This window comes from Gekko japonicus, unplaced genomic scaffold (genome assembly GCF_001447785.1).
Source record: "Gekko japonicus isolate JY-2015 unplaced genomic scaffold, Gekko_japonicus_V1.1 scaffold223, whole genome shotgun sequence".
Lineage (NCBI taxonomy): Eukaryota > Metazoa > Chordata > Lepidosauria > Squamata > Gekkonidae > Gekko > Gekko japonicus.
The window spans coordinates 877672-899712 of NW_015175977.1; the positions used below are offsets into that span (position 1 = coordinate 877672).

At 43.2% G+C, this 22041-nt stretch overlaps 1 protein-coding gene across 1 annotated transcript in view; it reads left to right on the top strand.

Annotated features, from left to right (window-relative positions):
- Positions 1-22041, top strand: part of ESR1 (estrogen receptor 1) — a 271465-nt gene that overhangs the window by 174224 nt on the left and 75200 nt on the right. Inside the window, exon 4 of the mRNA XM_015426166.1 lies at positions 616-732. Within this exon, the coding sequence (XP_015281652.1) occupies positions 616-732 (117 nt within the window). The remainder of the gene's footprint in view (positions 1-615; positions 733-22041) is intronic.

The following is a 22041-nucleotide window of genomic DNA, read 5'->3' on the forward strand; positions in this document are numbered from 1 at the left end:
TTTATTAAATTACTATATGTATATCCCCCTCAGTTCCTTGGGGTAAGTTCCTTAAGCATGTATTTCTTGTTCGTTTGTTTCCACTCCAAGAAAACCAAGCATCTGTGACCAAATTGCATCGGTTAAGGCAATTATCTACTTAATTTTCTTTTTTTTTAACCTTCTAATTATGAGCCATATGTCTAGTATGAGCTCCTTCACCTCATTTAACTTGGTCATGTTTATTCCAGGAGATAAGCAACAGATGGATGTGTGGTAGACTGTGAAGGGAATAGTTGCCTGTATGGACTCAGTATGTATTTAGTAGTTTACAGAACAATTGGGTATGATGTGTGGTATTTGTTATGCCCTGGCAGTATATCATGAAATCCCTTGACAACTGGAGACACCACACAAGTGAACTCAAATCAGCTACTCTCTGCCATTTCCCTTCCTAAAAGATTGTAAGCAGGAGCCTAATGCTGCGGTAATCAAAACACATTAGGAACTTAGTCCTAAGGGGGAAAATAAATTAAGATAAAATATTCTAAACCTGCTGAAATGATCTTGAGAATGCATGCCTAACACTGGCATGTCCTTCAATAGCTTTTTGAATTATTTCTGGTTTTTTTACAGGTCACAATGACTACATGTGTCCTGCTACCAACCAGTGCACCATTGACAAGAACCGAAGGAAAAGCTGCCAAGCGTGTAGGCTGCGAAAATGCTATGAAGTTGGAATGATGAAAGGTGGTAGGTACCCAGCCATCGGCTCAGGCCTTCACTGCATAATCTGCCAAATTTTTAAGGAGAGTGGCAATATGATGAGATCTACATTTTAAAAGGAAATTGGCGTGTGGGGAGTGGGCAGCGGGAGCAGCAGCTAACCTTTTGTATTCCTTTACATTTATAGAGCAAGGGTGTCTCATAACATCTGAACTAGATGTTACACGTGACTCATGGCCGCCATGGGGACTTGCAGTTGAAAGTTCCTTGTGGGAACTCAGTCCTGATGTGCCACAAAAGCCCAATTTGGATCAGGACTACGGCATAGGGGAAGGAAGAGTTTTAGCCTTCCCCCCAGGGCTGTTTTCCTGACTGTAAACAGCCCTGTGGGCATCCTTTTCCTACACTGGTTCTCTTGCACATGCAAGTATTCAGTATTCAGCTGAGGAAAATGGCATGGGCAGGATAGCTGAAGCCTCTTCTCCCCCTCATCACAGTCCCAATTCAAATTGGGCCCCGCAGCATATTGGGATTGAGTTCTCACAGTTAACTTGCATCAGCTGTGTGACTGCAAGCAGCCACAAGTTCGATGTAATGTCTAGGTTGACTCTAGTCCAAGGTTTATTAGGAGGAAAAATGTGTACCCTGGATTTGTGTCATTCTGTAATATTGTAGGCAGGCCCTTAGGTGCAGTGAATTAATCACCAGAGTCTATTTTTAGATAGACAAGTACAGTTTGATGTAGTGGTTAAGAACAGCAGACGCTAATCTGGAGAACCAGGTTTGATTTCCCACTCCTCCGCATGAAGCCAGCTGGGTGACCTTGGGCCAGTCACAGTTCTCTCAGAACTCTCTCAGCCCCACTTACCTCACCGGGTGTCTGTTGTGGGGAGAGGAAGGGAAGGAGATCGTAAGCCGCTCTGAGACTCCAAGTGAAAGGCGGTGTACAAATCCAACCCTTCTTCTACAGTTGGCAAAGGCAGCTTTAAAGAAGGGGTAACTAATGATGTGAACATGGGGATGCCTTAGGGTCATTATATACAATTAGGGTTGCCAGTTCCTGGTGGGGAAGTACCTGGAGATTTTGGGGGTGGAGCCCAAGGAGGGCAGGGTTTGGGGAGGGGACATAGAGTCCACCTTCCAAAGCAGCCATTTTCTCAAGGTGAACTGATCTCTGTCACCTGGAGATCAGTCTTAGTAGTGGGAGATCTTCATACAATCCTCTCTGTATACTGGTGTTGGTTACTTGTCTCAAGTGAAAATTTGGTCATATAGTGAAGCCGCAACATGTCTCTGTTCAGCCCACACACTGGAATTTGAAAATTAGGTTGTCCTCAAAACAAATCATCAGGCCAGGCATGAAACACTCTTGAGTAAGAGTAGAGAAACTGTTTCATAACTGCATATTCCTTGCTTCCACATATATATATTGTACTCATCCTAAATGGATTTTGGATAGAAGACAAGCACAGTACAGCTCTAGATTAGTCTCTCCTTTCCTTGTATTCTGCTACTTACCACCTAAGCCTGATAGCGGTACCCAGAGCTAAATTTGAGTAACTTCATAAAAAAACAGGCTTCAAGGAAAATAGTTTAAGTTATTGTTGATGTCTTCTAAATACATTTCTGTGAAACAGCTTTGGAAGAGCATCTTGGACAGTTCTTTATAGTGACATTTTCTGGGTCCACATTCAACTCTGTGAAGAGCTTCCAAAGCTCATTCTTTATTTGTCCAGGTGGGGAGTTTGGCTAGTCTAAATTAACTAGCTGAAGCTTCATGATTTTAAGTCTGTAAAGTTTTATTAACACTAACTATTTTACGTCCTACTACTGTTCTTCATTAAAGCATATATTTAAAACTGTGGCTTGCTTCTTTGGGTTCGAACATTCAAAAATTACTCATCTAATCTCTTATTTTGAACCATGTTGTGATGAGAATTTTGTTAAATGCTGAACAAATTAGACAGGGAAAACACAGCATTATTGAGGGAAAACTCTGAAGCAAAGATGAACTAATGTTTTAATGCATCATCTGGAACTGCTCCAAGAATTCCAATTTGCCCGGCAATTACCTGGTAATGCAACATTATTTTATACTACAAATAGTACATAGTGAATGAGGAAGAAAAATATAGTCTAGCTTTAGAAAAATGTATTCCTTCTGAAGTAAACCTCTATAATATTTGCTAAATACCCTGTTCTTTCCTAATGCAAAACAGTACAAGTGGTAGGCACTGATATAGCTATTAGTACTTGTGTATTTAAAGAGCCAGTTAATTGAAAGTGTACTGCCTTAGAAACTTGTTCATCCCCTGCAAATATAAACAGAATGTGCCGTCACCTCAGCTATTCCTCACAGTACAGCCTGTTACCTTTTACTGTGAGAGAAGTGCCGTTTGCCAAAGGAAAGTAGTGAATTGTGTCTTCCCCCATGCCCAAACCTCGACCAAATGAGCTTTGTCTGTTCTTGCTCTCTAATGGCTCTCCCACCCAGCTCTGTCCCTGCTTCCTGACAATGTAATTTGCAATTGTGCTAATACTTTGACCATTTAATATGAAAACCCCACTTTAAACAAGCCAGGTCCTTGCTGTTTGTGAAGGCAACTGTACTTGTTGACACATAGGATCTATGATTCTATGATTCTATGATTCTACATACCAAATAGTGACCTGGGCACATCCACTTTCATCCAGTGCTAACCAGTGGTAAGCAAGAGAAGAGCTGATGCTGCCATGGGATGGGCCATTCTTCAATCATTCTTCCAGTGACAGGTGCCTCAACCACACCTTTCTAAGATAACTGTTCACTAATCTCCAACATGCAGAGAGGCTCATGAAGAAGCAGGTGCATTATTTGGACAAATAATTAGCACATCTTCACCGTCACTGACCATCAGGACTTGTACCTATTAAATTCCTTAGGAAAGCAACTGGAGATCCTTCTGGCAGACCAGAGAACAAAGAGGAGGTACTCCTGCTCCTTCACTTATAAAAACTGCATAAAAACAGTGAAAGGGCTGATGTGTCCCAGCCTTTACAGAGCATTTTGATCTGTGCAGGCAAAGTACCATAGATGTTGTCGAAGGACCTTGACACAGAGAGTACTCCATCTTTCTGTGTTATACCTCTGAGGATGCCAGTCACAGCTGCTGGCGAAACATCAGGTCCTACAATGCCAAGACCATGGCCATACAGCCTGGAAAATCTACAACAACTAAAGTACCATATATTTGACTGTACCATGTAATCAGTCCTGTAGCCGTGGGGCATGGGGGTGGATGGCTTTCTTTTCTTTTTTAAGTACATCTCTAGCCTTTTTGTTGCAGAGTTATAAGCTGTTCTGTCTCAATTGCCTGGGGAGGAATAGAGAGGGACATTTGCAAGGCGGCTGGAACTGAACAGGTCCTGGCCACATTCATTCTCTTCCATTCTGTCCCATAACTTTTCTCCCCAGGATCATTTGCTTCTTTCTTTTTGATTTTTATCCGCTTCATATCCACTGTTAAAAAGAAACAACATTGAGCACAAAACTAGATTGAGATTTATACTGTGTTAGGTTTACCTCCTCTGTTTTTAGTGGGAACTTTGCTTTAGGAGTAGGTAGGGCCATGGGTGGGGGAGGAGCAAAAATGAATGCCCAGTTTTGTGTAGCCTGGAATCTGGATTTAATCATTGATTGCAAACCATCTTCCTATACTTTCCCTATATCTGAGCATGTGCAGAGAGTCTTTTACTCACCAGTGAATAACCACTGTCAAACACCTATCCTCAACCCCTATCCTGCCCCCCCCCCCCGCCACCAAGTCTGGGATCAGGGCTAAAGGACTGAAGAAGCATAATGCTCAGGCAGATTTAAACTACAGAACCTGTTACAACAGAAACATAAGTACTTTATTACAACAGGACAAAAGGTTCGAGGGGGTATATTATTCAGACAATCTCCTGCTATAGGAAAATCTATCCTTTAGCGGGCTCTTAATAAATCTGTGCCAACAATCAGTTTCCTGAAAGCTGAGAATTCACACATTCTGCATATGTGCAGAGTACTTTTTCCTTACTTGTACAGTAATCATACATATCTATATACCTAGTATTAGGGGATGTATTTCTAGGTTGGAGAAAATGAATTGCATACAGGTATAAAAACATAAAAAGAGTCTGTTAGATCAGATCAGTGTTCCATCTTGTCCAGCAGCCTGTTTCACACATCAGCCAACCACTTACCCTGGAGGTCCATTAAACAGGCCATAGAGGCCAAGGCTTTTGTTGCCTCCTAGTGCTAGTATTAAGAGGCTGCCTGCCTCTGAATATGTAAGTTCCTTTTAGTCTCCATGGCTGGTAGCTGCTGATAGACCATGGATCGGTCTAACCCCCTTTTAAAGCCATCCATACTTGTGGACCTAAGAACATCCACAGGCTGTGAATCCCACAATTTAATTACTCTTTGAGTAAAGATGTATTTCCTTCTGTCCGTCCTGAATCTTTTGGACATCAATTTCATTGTGTACCCCAGAGTTCTGACCAGGGTTCTTTTTGTAGAAAAAGCCCAGCAGGAACTCATTAGCATAATAGGCCACACCCAACACCAGAAACTCATTAGCATATTAGGCCACACCCCTGCCAGCACAGCTCATTAGCACATTAGGATGCACCCCCATGTTACCAGAAGTGTGGTTATCCAGCCACACCCACCTTTTGCTTGTTATTCTGTTTACCTTGTTTGTTGTCAAAACCCAGGGCTTTTTTTGTAGCAGGAACTCCTTTGCATGTTAGGCCACACACCCCTAATGAAGCCAATCCTAATGGATTTCTGCTGTTAGGTGTGGCCTGTTATGCTAATGAGTTCCTGCTGGGCATGGCCAACTCGGGAGCCAGCTGGAACTCCATTCCTGTGCGTTCCTGCCCCCAAATAACCCTGGTTCTGACTATACAGAGGTATGATGCAGTACATACCTAGTGTTATGTGATGGTACTGCAATTAATTTTACTATTCAGTGTGACATCACCAGGCCCCATCCCATGATATCGTTGAAGCACCACTGATGACAACACCAGGCCCTGCTAATGAGTTCCATGGTTTAGGATGACAGGGACTTGGCAACCACCCTCAGCCTACAAATGCATCCCCTCCATAAAATTTCCTGTTCTAGAGGAAGGGCTCTATACGCCACAAGGCTATTACCCTTCATGAACATGGAGAATTTTTTTTTCGTATTGTCAAGAGCAGGAAACCCTGCATACAGGCACCATTTTTTAATTACCCACCAATATGTTCTCTATTCATTTCCTTAGCAAAGAAAATTAAATTGCTTCAAGCTGAGGCGATCTAATATTAGAAGCTACTCAACCAAGGTCAGGAATTCTTATATTCATGTTTCGACCCATAGCACATTTATGCCCCGATATTTAACAGAGCATCATGATTAGAAAAATTCTTCCTCATATCCTATTGGTTCCCTGGAATTTCATCTTTTTCAGAAATGTTTCAAATACCATTTCAGTGACACTGTTGCTAACCTCATACATTGTGCACCAAACCACTAAGAGGAAGTGCAAAATGCCTCCCTGTCCCCCCCCCCCCGAAATCTCAAATACTCTCATAACCTGATAGCAGGTTATTAGAACTCTGCCTCAAAGAAATATGGGAAAAGATGCTGCTTTAATTTGTTAGAAAAGTTTGTGCAGGGTCACATGGCAGGTACATGTAGCTGCCTAGATCTTTAGTAGAGGTTAGGAACATAAATTTAATAAGAACCTTGAAAGTGGTTAAGATAGTTCACTTAAGTTCTGTTTAATTTTCGTGTTCCTTGGCCATGAGGGCAGAATCAGATTGAATTGCATGCTATAGTAATAGCAACCAAGGAGCCAGATTGGACAAGATGCTTGGGGGGGGGGGAGGGATTCATGAATGGATTCCTGCATGGTTTTTATTGACAAAGGTAGCCATGAGGATTGATGAACCTCTTTTAGACGGAATTTGAAAGTGGGACGAGTGGGGTTATATTTCTTCCTGGAGCCATTTTCCTATATAAAATGTACCCTCAGTGGAGGAAACTTACAGATTACATGTTTCCCCATTGGGGCAAATACCAGCTCTAAGTAAATACCTTTTCTATAACCCCAGTTTGAATCTGGGTTCCTTGTAGCAGCTACAGGACCTATCAGTAAAAATGCTCAGGAGAGCCATCATGAATCCCCAGTGTCTCATATAGTTGTCCCTGGGTGTCTTTGATCTATGGGGACAGTAAACTCTAATTAGTTCTAGATATCTCCATTTTGTTTTCTCACTTTATTTCTGGGTAAGGGGATCATATAGGGTTGCCAAGTGTAAATTCCTCCGGAGCGGGGGACTCCCGTCCGGCGTCTAAAGCACGAGTTTTCCCTCGGATGACCGTGGCCCCACCCCCAGCGTGCCCGGCGTGGTCGCGTCATTTCCAGGTGATGCGCACGTCGGGGTGGGGTTCCCCTGGGGCCCGATCCGCCGCCAGCGGGGAACGGGCCTCTGGGGTGGGGGTTTCCCCGCCCCCCGGGGGGACTTGGCAAGCCTACGATCATATTGTGAGCCAGTGGTTCATGAATTAATTCAGAATGTCATATTATTTTTCTCTTTTTCCCCTTGCATATAAAAACTCAGTAGTGATTACACATACCAATAAAATGCAGTTGCAACAGTGTATGCAGTATTTAACATACTTAAAGGTTTGTGTTATTTATTTAGTTACTATATTTATAGTTTGCATTTCTCATGGAGACTCGGAGTGGATTACACCGAACAAATTGATACAGTCCATATGAGGAGGCAGCCAATAAGCAGTGTACTAGGAAGAGGACCACAGACATTTGAATAAGCATAGTATATTAGGCATGATATAGAGTGCAAGTATCAGTAGAAAACAATGCAGCAACACAATGCAGTCTGTGCGGCAAACAGATAATATGACCTATACACAGTGGTATAGTCCACAGTCCCTTTCCTCCCATAGAGCGTACTCCCAAACCATTCTGTTGTAGTATTGTCCTATTACCTTTATAGACCAGTCCTCCTGAACAATTCTGTCTTATGAAGTCTGAAATGACAGAAGCGTGGGAGCCCTCCTGACCACCGCAGGCAGGCCATTGCACAAGTTGGGGGCAACATCAGAGAAAGTGTGTATGGGCAGTTGTTGATTTTGCCTGTTTGTAGACTGGCAGCCTCAGATGTTCCTGCTTGGATGAGTGAAGAGGCAGTCCTGCAGATATGAGGGGCTAAGGCTATTAAGGGCTTTGTGTTTAATAGTCAGTACCTTGAATGGAATCTTGTAGCTGAAGGGCAGCCAGTGGAATGGCTGCAGAATGGGTGTAATGGGCATGTCCATCTCGCTCCTGATAATAAACAAGATGTGACATTCTGTACCAATTGAAGTTAGGGTTGCCAGGCATGGCCTCCGAGTTAACTTCAAAGGCAGACCCATTTAGAATGTGTTAGTGAAATTCTCTCAGTTGCAAATGGCAACTTCATCAGAATAAAGCTTTATCTCTGTTTATGATAATATCGATCTGATCTCTGTGTTTATTTGGATCTGATCTCTGTGTTTATTTGTTCTTGCCGTAAAGTTGCTCTTTTCTCAGCAGCGCTATCCTGGTATTCAACACTAATAATGGGCAATGGGTAAAAAATCTGCTTCAAAGAACATCTTGTTCAAAGATTTCATTAGGTTGATTTTCTAGCCACAATATTCCATCTTTTTTCCAGCTGATGGGTTACTGTGCTGAGAAGATTACATGGAAACAATTGAATCTGTGTCTCTATACAGTGCTGTGGTTGCCTCTGGTCTGCTCCCTGTAGTCTTCTACTTATTACATGGCAATTGACGAGAGACAGCTACAGTGTTGGATTTTTTTCCTTACTATGCCACATGGTATGCAATTTTCAGTTTACTTGGAACTAGGAATGAGCACTTTCCCCTAGTTCTGCTCTCCTGTTATTCTATGGTTGTATGTTCACTTGTCTTCTGGAAAGAGAAAAGGAGTGTGGAACATTGATAATGGATTCAGCATATATGTGAAACAAAAACAAGCAAACTACCTCCCCCACATGTTTCTGTTGGGGGGGGGGGAGAAGTATATTACTTTGTCTTGTTTCTTTTTTTAATGTGGCCTTTCTGAAAGTAGAATTTCTAGAAATAAAAAAAAGATTTCAATAATATCAGTGCTGCATTAGGGGGGGAAATCCTTTAATATGGGAATCACAAAATCCAGGAACTCCCAGATTTGATAGGGAAAATTCTGTTGTCTGAAAAGTCCGAACACAGTAAATTTAATATTTATCCATTTTCAGTATTTCTACTGTTAAGCCAAAAAGGTTTTCAAAGTGATGTGCTTAAAAAATGATTGGTCTGCTCCGCAGTCTCCACCATACATTTTCAGGTATGCTGAAAGCATAGTAGCCATGCAAGGCTGATGATGGCTTGTTTAGACTGAATGATGGATTGTTTCAGGCAACCGACTTCCATAAGATTGCTTGGGAATAGTGAAAGTTGGCACAAAGACAGAAAAAGTAGATTCTATCCATTGTCTCCTCCAATAGACGGAAGAAAATATTCAGCAGAAAGAGAGATGGAAGACTTCAGTGTTAAATTAGCATCTTAGCACACCAGAAGCCATAATGGCTATAGTTTCCCATTCTTGTAAGAACTGTTGTTTTGCTTAGGGCATCTAACCTGTTGTGAGAAAATGAGTTCTCTTAAGATGTAGTTCATAGAACTGCCGGGAAGGCCACTATGATTCTAACCAAAGCACTCTCTCCATCCCAACAAGAGCACTGAAAGGAACATCACCCTGTTCCCTGAGTTAGTGTGAGCTAGCTTACAGTTTTTCAGCCTCGACGCACACATTTTTGTCTCAGCTCAGGAAGGATGGCTCCAGAGCAAACTAATTTATGCAGGAGCCAAATTGCTTGCTCACGACTTTAATGCCAGTAACTCACAAAGTAGAATTTTTGCTCAAGACTTCACAGCTTAGAGGGAACATGTTGTTCTTGCATTAGCGTACAAATCTTCCTCTCTGTCTTTTCTTACCACTTCCCTTCCCTTGTGTGACTTAACTTTTACAATGTAGGCTTGAAGGGAGGGTCTGTGTTTTATATCGTAGGACCTAGTTTAGGCATTCTAAACATAAGGAATAATACAGATCAGGTACTTCAAGGAACTGAAATAAAACGTTGATCCAAAGATAATTATAAAGTTATTATTTATTATTGTTGTTAATTATAAAATGGTTTTATAGTTTGCTAGTTTGCATTCTAGAAAAAAGATCTTTGGAATTTTTTCGACAACCACATTACTATAATTTTACTAAAAGGCACATAATTTGCATGCTAGTACTACTTTGTTGTGACAAGTCCCTAAAGATTATTTTCATGTACAGTGCATTGTGCATGGATACTTTATTTTGTAATGTAAACACTGTGTGTTTTCTGGCCTCTGGCTGTATATCGTTGCCTGTCACTGGTGGGAGTAGAGATGCAACATGATGATGTCAGCACATAGGGTAAGATTTATTACATGTTACTATAGCGTAATAATTAGACCATTAGAAGACGATTTTTAGAAGTTGCACTGAGGGTTTTTAAATACAGTCCTCCCCTGGGAAAACAACATCAGCACTGTTCCTTTATTCACACACACACAATAGTGGTCCGGACTACCAGTCTACCAGTACCTGGACTACTTTGGGATACAGTCCACATGAGATACATGGAAGGCAGATTAATTCTTGTTTTCTGAATGTAGGTTATATTAGATGCATATGCTGAACAGCTGTTCTGCACATGCACAATATTTCTCTAACATCTGAAAGCAATTATTAATTCAAGGTAGAAATCCGGGTTTCTTTAGTAGCATAAATCTTTATAGAGGGGAATGGAAAAGTAATTGTAGATGTAGATACAACATATTGGAAAGCAATTTTCTACGAACTGAGATAAATATCCCATAGTGCCTCAGCAGGAAAAAGGTGCCAAAAACACAAGAATAGCACCAGCAACGTGAATAAATGTACAAAATTAGCTAGGAGGATGACATCTGGTAAGATTGTGATTGTTTTTAGTTGGGTGTCTTGTATATTTTATGCCCAGGGATGTCACTATAGGTGATTGGAAAATGTGGAAAAATAATTCATAATTTTTTTAAAAAATTGCAGAGGCATTGGCTGGGTTATACCAGTTAGACAAAATATTCTGACCTAATTAGAAGTAGTTGTACAATGACACATGCTTTTATCACAGGAAATTGACGAAGTCTGATTTAAAAAAAAAATTAAGAATCTAAGACATTAGAAATTTAAATCCTATTTTTTAAAAAATTGCTTCCGCTCCAATTTTAAGAACTTAGGGTGATATGTACCAATAGCTGTATGCCAGTCAACATCATAAAACATTATGAGTGCTGAAGCAATATTCTTCTGGGCTTTAATTGCCATCTACCTAATATTTTTAAAATATCTTATATAGGTTGCTGTGTTGCATACTCTCTTGATACCAGAACAATACAATCTACAGGAGAAAGCAATCAAAGTTAAAAAAAAGCATCACGAGAATAGTGCAGATTTAAAAATAATAATTACATTTGGTCTTCTCATTTAAACAAGTTGAATAAGATTCATTAATATTGGGATTAAAGCTAGTTGTACTTGGAAATTAATCTGATAGTTGTTTCCATTGGTCTTAATGGCAAATTCCCTCTCCAACTGGGATGAAATTGTCTGAAGGTATTCTTCTCTTCCAAGGGAACTTTGTTGCAAAATTTCTGTCAGTAAAAAAAATCTCCCATGCAGCATGAACACAGGTAGGTGTGACAACATTGCCTGTGAATGAAATATTTTTTCCTCCTTTCCTGGGATGCTCAACCAGTGGGTGGAAAGTCTTTTTTAAAACAAACAAACAACAATCCACCCTAACAGCTTATTGGAGAAGGGAACTCAACCCTGCCCCCCCGCACACAGTTTACCTCCTTGCATTTCCATACTTTCATTATTTTTCACCAAGCTCAGTCATCCCATATTAGCTCAACTTTTAGAGGCCTCTGATAATTTTAAGGTCCTTTTTTTGCTTGATAACCCAGATACAGAAATAACTGAAATAGTAGCAAAGTTTCTTTGCAGTGCTATGGTCACACGTCCTGATAAGTGATACTATGAATTCGATTTTATTATGCTGTTACTCTGTTTATTTATTCTGCAACTCTAATTTTACTCTGCACGGATTTTGTATTTAGATTATTGTATCTACAATAAAGGCTTGTGAAAAGTACGCAGACAGAGAGTGATTTCAGCAAAGCGTACTTTATTCGATCAGGAACAAGACAGCTTTTGCCGGCTCGCAGGCCGGCTTATATTCCCCGTGAAACCGCCACCCATAACACCCCCACCACTTCCCAATAGGTTATTTACAGGGGCCGAGAGTTCCATAGGCTCACGGCCGGGACCTAGCCCCCTGATTGGTGCGGGCTAGGATCCTCATTGTCTATTGTCTCTAAGAGCGAAGCTCGACGTTTGTGCTTGACCGCGTGGGGCCCTAGCCGGCCACGCGGTCTGACTGGATATATTACAGCTTGTCTGTCAGTCATCTAGTTGTTTTGGAGTACAGCCAGGCAGGGGTCGTTTTCTGCAGGAGCGCACAGGAGCGGAGCTCTGGCAGTAAAGAGCCCAAGGGGTGGGCACATGCAACAAGCCCCACCCCCTGCTCCCAGCAGCTCTCAGTCAGAGCAAGAAGCAGCCAGGTAAGTTGCAGAGCTCCCCCCAGCCCCCCGGTCCAAAACAGTCCAGTGGCACCTTTAAGAGCAAGTTTTATTCAGGTACAAGCTCTCCCTCCTCTGCGAGGACAGATCTGCATGCCCCCACCCAATAGCTAGCAATCCAAAACAGTGGAGTGGACCCTGAATGGTGGGTGTTGCCTTCTGACACACTTCCAGTGATGTCAGGGGGTGTGGCATATGCAAATAAGTTATGCTAATGAGTTCCTGCTCCTCTTTTTCTACAAAATGACCCCTGCAGCCAGGAGATATGTTTCAAACAGCCAAGTCCAGTGAGATAAGTTGGGGGGGATAGCTCCCCTTGCCTGTGCAGTCTGGTTTTGCTTACCTCTGCTTGCCTTAATTTGAATTCATGGATTAGTGAATATTAGCTACTCTTGCAGCTTCTTTGAAATACAATAAAGACATTCTAAAGAGTTGTGAATCAGCCATTCTCTTTCACACACAGTGATGATCTCTCTCTAATACCTTCTAACTGTGTATATGTGTTCTGTATCATCACAGAGAGGGAGCCTCTGCTTCTGTCCCTCCCAAATCAGTAGGGTGGGTGAGCTGCCTATGGCCTGATGGTGCAAAGCCTGAGGGCTGATTTCACACTAGAGCTGCCTCACTGTTGCGCTGCAGTTTGCCCCGGTTCTGTTGTTCAATTTCACACCCGAAGCCACGCGGCTGACTTTGACCCGCGGCTTTGCCCGATTTCCTCCACAGTTTCGTTGATCCTCAAAAAACAGGATCACGAAACTGCGGGGGAAATTGGGCGAAGCCGCAGGTCAAAATCAGCCGCACGGCTTCGGGTGTGAAATTGAACAATAGGACCAGGGCAAACGGCGGCGCAACAGCGAGGCAGCTCTAGTGTGAAATCAGCCAGTGTCTAAGGCCAATTCTGCATCAAGCATTCACTCCGCTGTATTACCAAACCCACGCTAAAACAGAAATTCCCCTCTACATTGCATGCCATTTTCACTCCTGCAGAGTGCAAGAGGTTGGACTAGATGACCTGCAAGGTCCCTTCCAACTCTACATTCTGTGATTCTATGATTGTCAGATTTTATGGTAGCTTCCACACTGCATGCCGGTTTCACTTTCTTTTATCTCTTGATTTTGTTATGGTACTGTCTGCATAGATTTATGGCCATTTTATGGCTATTCAGGGGTGACTCTGTAGTCAGTAGGCATTGGCCTGGGGTATTTGTGGTTTTGAGCCGCATCTTTTTCTGTTCCACTCTGGGGCTGTGATCACACTGGCGGCTTGGCGCGATATGGTGCCGCCTCTAATTGAACCGGATTAAAGTGTAGTGGGATATATCAGCCACACAACAACACCCTGCTGTGGGTTACCCACGGAGACATCCCGTGGTAAAGCATCCACATTATTGTGGTGCCTCAGCCATGGAGCGAACTGCACAAAACAATCCAAAAAGCATGTGTGTATGTGTAGTGCGCATGTGCACACATGTGCACATAGGCAATTCTTTTTTAAAAAACTGCCTCTGTAGCGGCAGAACGGATCTGCAGGGTCAGACTGCCAAATCCGTTCTGTGCGTGCTCCCTGGTGTTCAGACATCCGGCCATGCGCAATGAATGTGCGGGAAAACAAAAACACCACTTCGGAGATGGTAGCTTTTTAACCCGGCTCCAAGTCGTCCTCTGACGGGGTGAGTATGCCCGGGGAACGCCTGACAGATGTGGCTTTGTGATCGTGCCCGTTTAATCCATTTGTAAAATGTGCCTAAATCGGGCCAAACTGCGAGTCTGAACACAACCTGGGTTTGGTAAAACAATGGAGTGAATGCTAGATGCAGAATGGGCCTAAATCTCTATTCCCCCATCTCCTACCTTCCTGCCAGCATGTACAAGCAAAGCCTGTCCCTTACAGAGCAACTTGGCTGTCTGGCTGTTTCAGTGCAAGGAGCCTTGGCCTCCACCTCTGCATCTCCAGTCTGTGAGGTAGCTGCCTTTCATGGGGGCAGGGAAGCTATACCTTCCGCCCACTCATGAGCCCTGCATGCTTGCTTTGGGTACAAGCAAAATCTTTGCCCCCTCTCCAGCAGGCATAGCCACAGAGGAAGAACCAGCACACACAAATACAAAACACTCCTAAAGCCACTGAGATGGTGGATTTATTAGTAGAAAGATGAAAATTGTGTGCATTAAAACACTATCGGAAATGAATACCCGTTTTGGTGAGAAGAGGGATTGCTTTTATAGGATATCTGCAAAGTCATTCTCTCCCCCTTGTTGTAAGCACTGGTTCCTATAACCTGGAGAAACGAAACTAAACAGAGAGGTATCAGAATAACTGCCAGACTGGAAGTTTTTCAAACATTTACAAGTGTCAAAAAATAATCTTGTTTTGATTTCAGACATAAGTGGGTGTTCTACACATCAGACTTTGATTAGCAGAGTTCTGATTGCACATCCCTAGAAAGTGCCAGGTCTGGAAACTCAGCTTGGAAGGATGTTGCAGAATAAAATTAGCAGCAGTTTTTGTGCTGTCAGATCAAGCTGTTCAATTTTAGTAGTTTCAGAGGGTAGCTGTGTTGGTCTGCAGTAGAACAGCTAGATTCCAGCCCAGTATCACTTTAGAGACCAGTAAGGTTTGGGGGTGGGGGTGGGATAAGCTATTGAGAGTTAAAGCTGTGATGAAGAGAGCTTTGACTCCTGGAAGCTTATATCCCAAAAATCTTGTTGGTGTCTAAGGTACTACTGGTCTGGAATGTAGCAATTTTACTATGATAGCAAACAGATTTCAAAGTTCAGATGATGCTTATAATAGATTGGCACTGATCTGAGCAGTAAATGTATAGCTCAAAAGTAATAATTTTCTACCATTGGTGGCGCCATGAAGGTTATAGTATATGGGAAGACACTAGGGATGCCATTCCCCAGTTGGGAGCAGGGGATCCTCCAGTTTTTTTGGGCTCCTGCCCACTGCCAGCCAGCTGCCTGGCGGTGGGAATCCTGTCCCCAAATGTGACATGCTAATGTCACATGGAAGTGACATCATGTTGGTGATGTCACACAGCAATGCTCTGGTTTTAAGGCAAAACTCTATGGTTTGAGGGCGATTTTACTATAGAGTTTCCCCCAAAAACCATAGCGTCACCATACAACACTGGGAGTTGGAAGGAGGATTGTTATGCGCCATCTGTTTGTTTTTAATATTGTATTAAGGTTTTAATTAATTTTATCTTGTTTTATTTTGGGTTGTACATCGCCCAGAGCCCTGCAGTAGCAGGGATGGGGCGATTCATAAATATAATAAATAATACTAATCATAATAACATCGCCGATGTGGTGACATCACTTACATGTGATGTCAGTGCGTTGCGGGCCCCCCCCCCCCCCCGGAGAGTCCCTCTCCCTCCCCTGCTGGCACGATCATCGGACCTGGCAACCCTAGAAGACACATTCCTCATATCCAGTGTGAGTGCACCTGAACTATTTATTTGTTGTTTTAGATATGGAATTATACAGTTACAAGGGGGCGGGACCCGCAATACTCGCGGGGGGGAGGGACCTCCACACAGGAGGCAGAGGAGGAAGCAGGAGGAGGAGGTAAGTTACCCCCCATCCCGCGCGGTTCCTCCCCCGTCGCCTCCACCCCCCCGCTCGATCTCCCCCCCTTCCCTGCCCCCCCGCTTCGAAGCGAGGCCTGAGCGGTTGCCCTTCCCACCCCCGGCTGCCTCCGCCCCCCCTCGCTGCTCTCTTCCCCCCCAAGCGGTGGTGGCGGCGGCGGCGAGGGAGTTCGCAGAGCGTTCCCTGCGCAGGTGCAGGGGATGCTCTGTTACTTTTGGGGGGATTTAAGTTTCCCCCCGATATTTTTTTCAGGTTTTAAGATTTTTGTGCACACCTGGGGACTGTACCAAGTGTGCACAAAAATCTCCCTCCCCCCCAGGTGCCCGTGATGCGCGGATTTAGGTATCCGCACACAGGGGGCAACTTCGGAATTAGATATATAGATAAGCCTGATTACAACTGCATTAAAGGTTTTTCTGTTCATAAAGTTAGTGCATCAGTAAATGAATATTAGTAAATAAATACAGGCAAAGAAGACCATAACTCACCTGGAGCTTTTTTGTCCAGTGTGTGATTAAGTGTACTTCCACTTCATTTTTTTGTGTGTGTGTGATTTGGAGAGTACTAACTGCAAATTTTAAAAATCCATCTGGATATTCAAAAAACAGCTCTAAATCTGGTGGATGTGGTAATATCAGCAGTTAGCTCTTATCAGGATTGGCTACAGGACCCACAGTCACCGCAAACGCTGAGCACCATTACCTTTGTTAGACCTAGGTGCATGTCTGGAGCTCAGACCTATGGGACTGTAAACATCTAGTGTTGCTGTATTGTACCAGTAACCATTAGGCCAACTCTAGTAAAGGTGGTGCAATAACCATCTGTCTTTTCAAATATTATAAACCTATAATTGCCCCTTGAACAGTCATGAGCCTTACCCCGTTGTGCTGATTCCTCCATAAACGTCTTTGTGAAGTCTGGCTGTTGTTTGGGGGTTTCCCCCCATCTCAGTACCAAATTAATGAGATATTTTGTTGATTCTTCATTGACAACAAATTGATGGGATTTTATATTTCACTCAAGGCTGGCCAGTTCACTCTCTGTGTACATTTTATATAAGACTGTGATATAAAACCGAGTAATGGGAGATAGGCTTGCCAAGTCCCCCCGGGGGCGGGGAAAACCCCGCCCCAGAGGCCCGTTTCCCGCCACCAGCGGATCGGGCCCTGGGGGGAACCGCACCCCGGCGTGCGCGTCACCAGGAAGTGATGTCATGACGCTGGGCACGCTGGGGGCGGGGCCACGGTCATCCGAGGAAAAACTCTATGGTTTCCCTTGGATGGTCGTGGCCCCGCCCCCAGTGTGCCCGGCGTAATAACGTCACTTCTTGGTGATGTGCGTGCGGCGCGCGCTTGCGTTCCAGCCGCGGTCCAGGAGTCCTCCCGGTAAGGAGATTTTTCGACTTGGCAACCCTAACGGGAGAACCAGTCAGTGGGTATAGGAAACAGAGTGAATTTTGGGAGACTGGTGTGAAAATTCCCCTGTCAGCCAGATCTGGAGCCACTGTGTGACTTTGGGCAAGTCATAATTGCGTGGCCTAAACTAACTTTCAGGGTTTTGGTGAGGATAAAGTTGGATAACTCCTTATATACTATTTATTTTCTTAAAGAAACCCTATATGTTGGTGAAGGCCATACAATCGTGAATGTGTTGTAAGCCATTTTGAGCTACGATGGATGGTAGAAAAGATAGGCCATTCCCACCATCCATGTAACACAAGGAGGCTTACAAAACCAAGCCCTGTACAAAGCTTTAAAACACTAGTAACCCACCCAATATACAATTCCCCCAAACACTGCCAGGAGCAGAAAAAAGATTAACCTCCCTCAAATACCCACTTAAACAGAAAGGGATTACCATGCCTCTGAACCTCTTCCGGGAGGCTGTCCCAAAGGACTGGTGCTACAATAATAATAATTTTAAAAAACCTACTTTGAGCCATAGGCAGATCTAAGAGATTTAAGGGAAGGCACCTTAAGAAGATAATGTGAGGTGGCAAACAGGTTGATACGGAAGAAATGTGGTTCCCAGCTTTAATAATCAAAAAGTATATTTATAGAGGTCACTTCTTCGCCACCAAGTCACAGCTGACCTATGGCAGCCCTGGGGGGTTTTCAGGACAAAAGACATTCAGAGGTGGTTTGCCTGCCTCCACGTCACGACTTTGGTATTCCTTGTAGGTCTCCTATTGAAATGCTAGCCAGGGCTGACCCTGCTCCGCTTCTGAGAACTGATGAGATTGGGCTAGCCAGATCAGAGCCTTACCTAAAAGTCTTGTTGGTCTCAGAACACCTTGGAATGTTGCTTGGTTATTAATTCAGCCAAATGCAGTAGAACTGCATCAATCAATATCATTATATTAGATTAGCCATGTTGGTCTCAATCAGCAGAACAAAGTTTGTGTCCAGTGGCACCTTTAAAACCAACAAAGTTTTATTCTGGGTGTGAGCTTCCGTGTGCACGCACACTTCTTTAGGTGCACTGAACTTCAGATGCTTCTTACATGTAATGGTTGGTGACTTGTGTTTCAGTGTATCTGAAGAAGTGTGCGTGCACACGCAAGCTTATGCCCAGAATAAAACTTTGTTGGTCTTAAAGGTGCCACTGGATGCAAACTTTGTTCTATCACTATATTAGTTTTTTTTAAAAAAAACATTTCTCCTTCATCACCCCATACAATGAAACTAGCAGGAAACATGTTGAAGTCAGCAGAAACAAAATTAGTCATCAGTTGAGAAATAATCATAAATCAATCAGCGGCCTGAACGACTCTACTACAGTATTTATAAGGACCATTTTGACAGGTATTGAAATATTAACAAGGGAACCAGGCAAAACATCCTCAACTTTCAAAGCTGCTATCAAAAAGGCCTGTGACTCACAAAAGCTCTCATGCCCTGCGACATATTTTGTTAGATTTCAAGGTGCTACTGGTCTCTTGCTCTTTCCTACAGCTACAAACAGACTGACACGGCTACCCATCTAGAACCTCACCTAGTCATGTTTTACTCCAAATATGGCTTTATAATTCTCGTCTGTTAGGACATAAACAGTTATTACTAGAAATGCTGAGTAATTGCTCTAGGATCTTTTTATAGGGAGTGCCACTGGTTTGGTGCTTTCACCGAAACTAATTAATATCTGTATGAACCATTAAATAAGATAATCAGCTCTGAAATTTAATGAAACCCAATATGTTGATGAAACCAAGTCCTATGTTTTATTAATTCTTCAGCCAGCAGCAACCTTCTGTTCTGAATCAGTGCCCAGATGTTGTGGTCAGGTGAATGAGAGTGAATAAACTAATAATGAATAAAGACAAGATGAAGATTATTTAGGTGGGAAATTGGGCTGCCAGTCTTCAGATGGTCACAAATAACACCCACCAAGGGAAGACCGTCAACAATTCACAACTGTATATGATCCAAACTGTATAGTACATTCATTAAGGTACAAAGATGGGTTAGTGGTCATAACCCAATGAAATGTATAAACATATCCGACAGATTGCTCATATCAGTTATACATTCTTGGCAAAAATATGTTCAAATCCAACAGTACGCTCCTGTGTAGTCCTCCATTGAAATCATTGAGCTGTGCCTATGTTATTTTGGAAATCAGGTTCCGTATAACCAGCTGCTGTTGAAGAGAATTGAAACATCTTGATTTATATCCTGAAGAGACGTATGGCTGTTATTCTTTCCATGGTGGGCATCCTCTGCTTTAATCATTTTCTGTTCAGAGGTCTGTGGACACTGTTTATACAAGGGACTACAGAGGACCCTACTGTTGAATTTGAACATGGTTTTTTTTGCCAAGAATGTATAATTGAGATGAGCAATCTGTTGGAAATATGTTTATACATTGCATTGGGTTATGACCAGTAACCAGGGGTCATTTCGTAGAAAAAGAGGTGCAGGAGCTTATTAGCATAACTTATTAGCATAGCTTGTTTGCATATGTCACACACCCTGACATCATTGGAAGTGTGTCAGAAGGCAACACCCATCGCTCAGGCTCCACTGGAATGTTTTGGATTGCTAGGTATTTGGGGGGGGGGACGACGTGCAGATCTGCCCTCACAGAGGAGGGAGAGCTTGTACCTGAATAAAACTTGGTCTTAAAGGTGCCACTGGACTGTTTTGGATTGCTAGCTATGGGCCGGGGGGAGACACGCAGATCTGCCCTCACAGAGGAGAGAGAGCTTATACCTGAAAGGGGGGGCTCTGCAACTTACCTGGTTGCTTCTTGCTCCTTGTGGCCCAACTGAAGGCTGCTGGGAGCAGGGCTTGCTGCATGTGCCCACCCCCTGGGCTCCTTACTGCCGGAGCTCTGCTCCTGTGTGCTCCCACAGGAAATGACCCCTGCCAGTAACCCATCTTTGTATCTGAATGAATGTAATATACAGTTCGGATCACACACAATTGTGAATTGTTGATGGTCTTCCCCTGGTGGGTGTTATTTGTGGCTATACTCGTACGCTAAGGGTTCCCCATTGTCTTTTGGCACCATCTTCAGATGGTGGCTGGAGATCTACTGGGATTATATCTGATCTTCAGGTAATAGAGCTCAGTTCACCTAGAGAAAATGGCTGCTTTGGAAGATGGACTCTATGGCATTATACCCCATTGAAGCTCCTCCCCAACCTCCCCCCCTCAGGCTGCAACCCAAAATCTCCAGGTATTCCCTAACATGGAGCTGGCAACTGTAGTGGGGAATAACAGTGTCCAAGAAATAACTGATTTACCCATGATATATGGGGGTGATGAGTGGTACAGTGTGATCAGATAGTAAGCCTGGGAGATGCTCCTGGACTCAGTGTCTATCATTGAGTGTCCTGTTCCATCTACACTTAGTGTGCAGGTTGTATTCCAGTGTATATTCTTCTGACCTTCTCATGCTAATCAGTGCTTCCTTGACCACTGTAAGACATGCTGTGTAGGGCTGTCTGAAAATGACTTGGACGCCATACAGCTTTTTTTTGGGGGGGGATAGGATGGTCTCAGGACTCGTTCACCACTCAACGGGCCTCTTCAGATGCCAGACTGGTTGGGGTGTGTGTGTGTGTGTGTGTGTGTGTGTGTGTGTGTGTGTGTGGCAGTGTGGGAGGAAGTTATCTGCTTCCTCTTATGTCTAACACCACTTTGAATCCATCCAAGGCAGGCTGCACAGAAAAGCACTTCCTTTGCAGCCCACTTTGGATCCTTTGTGTAGGGGAAACATGGCTGCAGGACACTTGAGGTGGCTCTGTAGCTTGAGCCAACCTTGGATTGTGTCCTCGTCCAATTATGCTGGCTGCCAGTTTGTTTTCAAGTTCAGTTTAGATGCTGGTTCTTCCCTTTAAGGTCCTTCTGAGTCTCAGATGCACATACATGAAGGGTTGTCTCCCCTAATAAACTCAAACACTGATTAAGGTGTGCCCAATAGGCCTTAATAGCAGTACCATTATTGCTCCAGGTTTATATGACGACGACAAGAAGTCACTGTCTCTCTTGTTTTACAATGGTTTGCTACTGAAGATCTATAAAATCCCCTCTTGGATGTCCTTTTGTAAAGATTACAAACCCCCCCCCCCTTTTTTGAAAGGTGTTTGACTAGTTTTCTGGTAATTCATTGATGTGGACTTTTTATTATTTTACAGATACATTTTAACTAACTTTTTCTAGCATACAGTATGATTTTTCTTATAAACTGTATTAAAACTTTCAGAAGGTAGTACCTGAACAAATAAATGATCAAATAAAACGGTTATGCGTGGCTGCATGATTTCATAATTGTGGTTTGAAGCAGAATGTCTAAATGTTTAAATAATTACACTTGGCATATGATAGCTAAGAATTGTGATTAATTCTTACCTGCTAGTGATGAACAGAATTTCACGGGAAGGCCAAGCACTAGAGGAAACCTGTTTACCTGAAAGGATCTTTTCTGTGTGAACCTGACACTTGTTTCCCCCATGTTAGACTTG